This window comes from Halyomorpha halys, unplaced genomic scaffold, assembly GCF_000696795.3.
Source record: "Halyomorpha halys isolate HHAL.00 unplaced genomic scaffold, Hhal_1.1 Scaffold499.1, whole genome shotgun sequence".
Lineage (NCBI taxonomy): Eukaryota > Metazoa > Arthropoda > Insecta > Hemiptera > Pentatomidae > Halyomorpha > Halyomorpha halys.
In genome coordinates this window covers 364,149-371,636 of record NW_027110524.1, presented here as the reverse complement: position 1 = coordinate 371,636, position 7,488 = coordinate 364,149, and the positions used below count along the sequence as shown (strand labels likewise).

Below are 7,488 nucleotides of genomic sequence, written 5' to 3'. Positions count from 1 at the left end.
TTCCATAACTGGAGCTGAGGTAGGTTGGTTGGGTACTGTTTAGAAGAAGTAGATCGGATAGTTCTATAAAATTTTCTATTATTTTTCCTCGTGCATTTATGTCTGGCGAATCCCATAGAGGGTTGTGGCCCTTCATGTCACCAATTAAGAGGACAGGGCGGGGTAACTGATTAAATATATCCAAAAGGTGCTGGGTTCCAATGCGGGATTCAATATTTTTCCATAAGAAAAAATATTTGCGTGGTGTTCACACCAAGAAAAAAGAGAGCTTCAAGTGCCAAACTCTATAATTTCCCCATCCAATGTCATAGTCTATTTGGGTACAAAAATGGATCGACATCTAAAGGTTTGTACTCATCTTTATCAAAAAAACGAAAACAGTCGGAAGGATAACCACCAGCTGCACCATCTCCTAACATCATCGGCCTTTTCCCTTTGGTTTACACTTCAAATCTATAAGAGCTTGCTCCGTCCAAGGCTCCTATACGGTGCCCCCTTGTTCATCCACCTCACCGATGGTATACAGCGCCATCTACAAAATTTCCAAAATTCAATACTGTGGAAGATCGAGCGGAAAGGTCTCGGACTTCAGGAGAAGACACAGATTGTCAAGAAAAAGTTTCAACTTTTTACAAATAGCAAAAGTTATGGAAATTTTGAGAAATGGTGTTTACCTTTGCACTTAACACACCTCGGTTCTAAATGACAATAGTTCTTTGTATGACCGTATTTTTGGCAGTTAGTAAACATGGAATGTCAGTGTTTTTGTGTTTCGGTTCTACTATAATTAGGGCAGAAAATAAATGTTTAAGATTAAAAATATCTTTGGCCTTTTCGTTGTTTTTGAGAGATACTGAACAGAGTGGAGCTGGTTTTTTATCTTTATTTAGTATTCTGGATACATAAAAAACTTCGAATTGTTTTGAATCTAACTCGATCTTTAATTAGTCTTCAGTTATACCGAGCCTTCCTAATCACTACGTTCAAATATTTATTTTTATCTATTGAAAATGTATGCTACTAAATTTTTACTTTATCATAGTACTTAGTTATATTTCTGTAATCTTCGATATTCACTAACATAATTTTCGTATTGTTACTGATTAATTGGGTAGTGAATGTTCCGATGCACAATGCATTTAAATCATTTAACAGTAATCCTGTAATTATTAGCACTATATAGGAATATCGGAGGTATTTTTATCGTATTGGGCTGAACATTTGGGTTAATATTGTTACTGCTGGTACTTGGTGTCGCTCTAGTAAGCTAATGTGAGGAATGATCAATTTCTGATAACATGCTAAATGAACCGTCTACCCTAGCTTTTAAAGGATTAATTTCCTCTTAGTACATACCCATTTTGTTTGTTAGTTTTGAAAGGGCGTTTAACAGCCTGGTCATCAACGCCCGTTGGTTGTTGGTTTTGGTAAGGCCTAGTTGTTCCATAGTCATAGCTTTGGTATGGTGTGCTGATCCGCACCAGTGGGACTCATTTCCGTGGGATTTGAAATATTATCTAGCTAGGCAATTATAATTTGTTTAATAATCGTTACTATAGTGGAAAGGATGATGGAAAGCAGATAAGTAACTGTTATAATTTTAAAAATAAGGCTAGATAAATAGATAATTATTATAATTAAAGGCTGATTATTAAGTTAGTCTGATGGATGAATGTAATGACTCTTTCTATTACAGATTCGTCGTTTCTCAACACCATTGGGACATTTCTTGGTATTCCTAACTGGTTAAGAGTTAATGTGTAGTGATGACATTCCTCAAAAATGTGTTGGACGGTTAGATTACTATTACATTTCGAACATTTTGGAGAGGCCTCTCCTGTTATGAGGTGAATGTGTGTCAATCGGGTATTCTGATCCTATTCTGAGTCGGGTTGATATAATCCAGGACTTGACATCTTTCTTTTAGGATTGAATATGTAATTATAAGTTGGACGCGAGGGTTGCAGGTATAGCCGGGAAAAATTACCCTTTTTTAACGGGCGATTGGGACTGTTTTGAATCAGTGCGTTCAAAATTTCTTTTTTACGAATTCGTTTCTTCTGATTGTTGGTCTACATCAGATTTATTAGCTGAAATATGTTTGAGGTCTTGGGATAAACGGCGCGAATTGTTTAATTTATCGCCTGATTGAATAATATAAATAAAAATAACAAAAAAGTATTAAATAAAACATGAAAGTAAACTAATTATAGACATAAGATTAAATGAAATCGGGTTGTTATTTAATTATGTTATTATGTTAACCACTTTAAAACAATTAATATAAAATATATTATGTTAGAAACTAATAATTTTATAGTAATTTGTCAAATGTATTTTTTCTAAAATATTTTTCTTACAGCCAGTACTAAACAGCTCTACCAATATTACTAAAGGTGACTTCGAGTATTCATTCCTCAAACCAATGTTCAACGATGGACTCATAGTTTCTGATGGTTAGTCAATGATTTTATTTAAAATTCTATTCATTGAACAGTTATATGTGTAAGTTAGCAATAAGAAAATGAAATTGAATCCCAAAAGATCAACTAACTATTTTGAAACTTAGGATAAAAAAAAAAAAAAAATCCTAGTTTCTAATGTTGCATCCTCTTCCATTCCTGACAATCCTCCGAGGCGCCTGAAAAGAAGATGGCCACGAGACCAGCTAATGTAAAATGTCATTAGAGTGCTACCAATGGGTAGTTTCTCTACACGCCTGTAACACTCCAACTTAACTTAGATCAGATTTACTAAATGTATTATAATGTAAAGTTGTAAATAACAATAAATAAATATTAAAAAAAAAAAAGATAAAAAAATCACCACCTTAACCCATCCAACATCATTTTGAACGTTTTTCCTAACTTATGACAAATACAATAGGTGCACTCCATGGAATTGAACAATTAACTCATAAAGCATACAAAAGAAGTAACAAGTTTCGGCAAGTTAGTACTTGTTCTTCTAAGCACCTCATAACAATTTCATTATAACTGAATATATCATTAGGTACTAAAGAATGAATAAAATGTAAAGATATATTTCATATTTATAAAGATTTGTGTAATATTTCTTCTTTATTTCTTTACTGCCTAGATAAGTTAAGTATCATGATGGGGTCAAATTTTCGGTATGCAATTTTCAATCTATCTTGGGATCTATCTATTTTTGAGCACGCAGAGCCCGATAGAAGCATTTTTGACCCATGGTATGTCTGTTTGTTTGTGCCACGATTATCTCAGGAACGGGGAAAACGATACTACCAATGCGAGTGCACTAAATCGTGCACCCTATACGAAAAATTACTTGCAGACTTAGGAAAGAGTGGTGAATAGTGACTAATGTGGTTTACTTTGAATAGCGTGTGAGTGAGATAAGAACAAGTGATAAGAAGTATGTTGGGAGTCAAAACTAATGGATTTTGTATAGCAGTCCCGGGGTGCCAAAGTCGATCAAAATCCTGCTCTTCATCAAGAAAGACCCTCGAGCAGTACATTCCGCGCTCTAATGCGGAGGAGATAACGTCCACCAAACGATGGCATTGCTGGATATTTTATGTTTGGGATTCGCTTGGGATTCGAATCTAAGATTATGCGATTAAAATCCAGGATCTAAGGTAGAGTAAGTTAAAAATGGGTTTATCAAGAATTTTTTCCATGATTAGTAAAAGAGAAATAGAGCAGTAGGGAGATGGATATTCTAGCTGCTTATATAGTGAGAGCATCATTTTGACTATAGATAATTTCCGCGGGTCAGGAAAATATATGGGTTGAAGTACAACGTTATAGATACCGGTGTGGAATAAAACAGAAAGATGTTTTAGGAAATGGGATGATTTTATGTCGTATCCGGAGCTTTTTATAGAAGTAATTTCTGAATGATGTTGAATATTTCTGAAGGATGGAATGCTTTAGTTGGGAGGGTCATTTTGAGTGGAACATTCTATTTTGCTACAATAAATTTAATGCGAAATGAATTAAGGATATTAGGATGTAGACCAAAAGTTTCAAAAAAGTGCTGACTGTATATATAGGATTTTTCTTCGTCAGATATTGGCTATGTTCGGGATTCAGTAAGAAATGTATGATAACAATTTTTTAACTTCCGGAGCTTTTTAGTGTCGTACATAATAATTTGTGGGTAGTTGTAAGATTTTTACGTTTAAGCAAAGAAGTAGTATTGATTACGTTAACAATCTGGGGTTAAATACCTACATTACATTGAAAAATATTTTATAAAGTTACAATTTATTTTTGATAAAAGTTTTTTTTTTAACTTAATTTTATTCAACGGTTAATTTTTGTGAACAGGTGATAAGTGGCGTACACGTAGGAAATTACTAACACCCAGTTTTCACTTCAAGATTCTAGAAACATCTATTGAAACTGTAAGCCGGAATGCGGAGGAATATGTTTCACATTTACTTGCCTCCGGAGGAAAACCGATGGAAGTAGGAGATATGATATATTTGTTATCTCTTAAAGTAATATGCGGTAAGATTATAATTCAGATTTAAATGCTTTAACCATCATTTGAATTATAAAAAAAAATTATATTAAAATTGTACAATCAATATTTTGAACAAATATTCAACATCATGATGTATTCCAGAAACAGCAATGGGTGTTAGACTGAATATTGAAGATAAGCAACAGAATGAATACATAAAAGCTTCAAAAATGTAAGGTTTGAAATATTGTTTTTATATGTATCTGAAATGTAATTGATTTCATACAGTAACTCAGCCATAGGTATATATTTAAGTAGTGATAACTTATATCACTATAACATACACACAAGCTCCAAAATGGCATCTATTGTAAAGATCGGTCTTAGTGTCGACTCTTCACAAAAAACACAGCTTGGTTCTCTGTTAAAATTAATAAAGTGCAACTAATCTCCGAGGGGCATCCCTATTACAGTATATGTTCGGGAAAGTTTTAGTTAATTACCCTGTGAAATCAGTAAATGGTTGATTTATATACCCTGTGTCTTTCGCAAGATTGGATGAAGATTGTGCCGAACTTAGCCGAACATATCCAACATGTTAATAAATGTTAAAACGGTGGTTCGACAGACTAAGTTTCCTTGGCACTGATGAGAGACACTTATCAGAAGTGCAGAATTCTGATAACGAATGCTTTGCGTTTGTAGAAAAAACTCAATTGAAGAAAGAGCTTTCAGTAGTGAGGTGTATTTACACTTTCTTCGGGAAATTCTACGGGTATATATATCTCATATATGTGTGGTGGGAAGGTATCTGTTTACGCACGTAGACATTTTTATTTCTTTAATTATTTTTGTTCATGCTGGAAAATTGGAAATATTTATTCGTTTACGTAAAAATATTATCCACTGACTTAAAAGTTTAATAGTCGAGGTGGTTGTGTTTAATTATGGTTCTGCCTTCAATGTAAGATGTGAGGTATTGTATCCCAGAAGACCTTGACAATGAGTGTTCATTCTTTCCAGATGGATAGTTGGTTAAGGGACGAATGGACAGATGAGTCTTACGGGAACTAGCCGTTAGTCTTCCAAGGATAGAAATGCCACGCCGTAGGGAACGAGCCTAGCACTCGTGAAGGGGTAGGTAAGTCCTATGGGAAATACCCGTATGTCCTCGCAGGAAGGAAACTTCACTCTGCAGGAAACGAGCCTGCAGTCGCGAAGGGGATTGTAAGTCCTACGGGCACCAGCCGTAGGTCCTTAAGAAAGGAATACAAGGTATAGGATATAGGAGGTGACTCGCTGAAATTAACGAAAAATAAGAACCAACCAGCTACGTTAAACAATAATGGAAGAATATACTGATCTAAATATGCTATTTGCTATTTTACAAGAAGTACCAATGGATTAGTAGCTTTGGAGTGATCAATCTGTTAAGAATACAAAGAGCGGTCTGAGGCGCAGCCTAAAGGAAATTACTCTACTGTGAATCATGCTTTACACATTAGGACATTAGACTACTTATGATATGATTAATAAATCAAAAATTTACAAACATTGGGTAGTGCTCTCTTGCAGGAAGTAGTGAAGATGTAAGGCCTTTCACTCGCATACAGGTAGCGTCACCTAGCTGCTTAGGTATAACTAATCCAGTGGATTGCGATAAATGTGCCAATGTTTTGCAGTCATTGACCTACGGACATTATATCTACTATATAACGATTATTATTTTTTATGTGGAAATTCCTTTTGTGGTTAGATAGACATCATATTTCCACCTGCAGAAACATTGTTAATTTTAGCTCTCAATCATGAAACTATTCTCTTGATGAAAAATAGTTAATAATTTTGTTAGTTTACTTTAAAATAATAAATTATTTATTTTTATTTCTAATAGAAATATTACGTTTCTTTTGTTATACCATTATATTTGTTTCATTTTAGTTATATACTTATATTACTTAAATTATATTTTCAGTTGTCATGATAGTCTGGTTTATAGATACCTCAGGTTTTGGCTCTTTCCCGACTTTATTTATCGCCTTTCAGATGCTGGTAAAACATTTTTCAAATGTGCAGATGTTATTCATAATCTAGATGATGAGGTAAAAATTTTCTTGTACTTCCAAATGTTTACGTATCCAAAATTTGAGATAGTTTAAGTATATTGTTTTATAATTTGTCCCGTTTTTAAATTGTTTTTTAAATAGCATTGCCTCCATTTATTCAACATGCTTATTACATTTAAGTCATTTATGAGAAATATAATACTTTTATTTTTAAATGATACGACATTAAATTAAAAGTAGATTTTTTACGGGGATGCTTAGTTCTTTTAAAACAATTAAAAAACAAAACAAACTAATAAATTAGTAAAAAAAGGTTCTAGTTACATATGAATTTGGTTGGTTACGTTTGCCTGGCCTACCATGATTACAAAATAGTTAAATTATAGAATAATACAAGTATGGGAACAATGAAATTATAAAATAAAAGTCAATAATGTGAAAATGTTGAAATAATATGTGTAGATTTTTGAATGGTTCCGGTATAAAATACTTTTACATGTGTACTAACAAACATTAACCAACCAATTTTTCAATGAATCTTTATTTTATATGATTTTAAGTTTATCAGTTCTCAAGCAATATTTTTATAATTTTTAGGTTATAAGAAACAGAAAAGAATTATTTATGTCTGAAAAAAACGGATCTAACTATAAAGATTCCAGAAAAAAAGGTAAAAATATATTTCAGATTTGTAAAAATGGTCTATCTTTGATGGTCTTAAGATTAGAAATTATTGAAGATCATAATGATACAATAACAAATATTCTCCACAACAAAAATTGAATTTAGTTATTATAAAATAGTCTAAAAGGAGGCTGCTAATACAAAATTATAGTGAAATGAATTATAAAGCATTATATTGTGCGTCGAATGAGTGCCTAATATTATATATATAGATTTTATTATTAGGCCAAAAGTTCAATACCGGTATTCGGTATTTTTTTAGATCCTAATACTGGAATACCGGTTT

The 7,488-nt window shown here is 32.7% G+C and overlaps 1 protein-coding gene across 1 annotated transcript in view; it reads left to right on the top strand.

The window, feature by feature from the left end:
* LOC106683607 (cytochrome P450 4C1) overlaps window positions 1-7,488 on the top strand; it is a 25,240-nt gene that overhangs the window by 12,519 nt on the left and 5,233 nt on the right. The window contains exons 3-7 of the mRNA XM_067048689.1: window positions 2,363-2,456; window positions 4,314-4,496; window positions 4,615-4,684; window positions 6,428-6,554; window positions 7,116-7,188. Of these exons, the coding sequence (XP_066904790.1) occupies window positions 2,363-2,456; window positions 4,314-4,496; window positions 4,615-4,684; window positions 6,428-6,554; window positions 7,116-7,188 (547 nt within the window). The remainder of the gene's footprint in view (window positions 1-2,362; window positions 2,457-4,313; window positions 4,497-4,614; window positions 4,685-6,427; window positions 6,555-7,115; window positions 7,189-7,488) is intronic.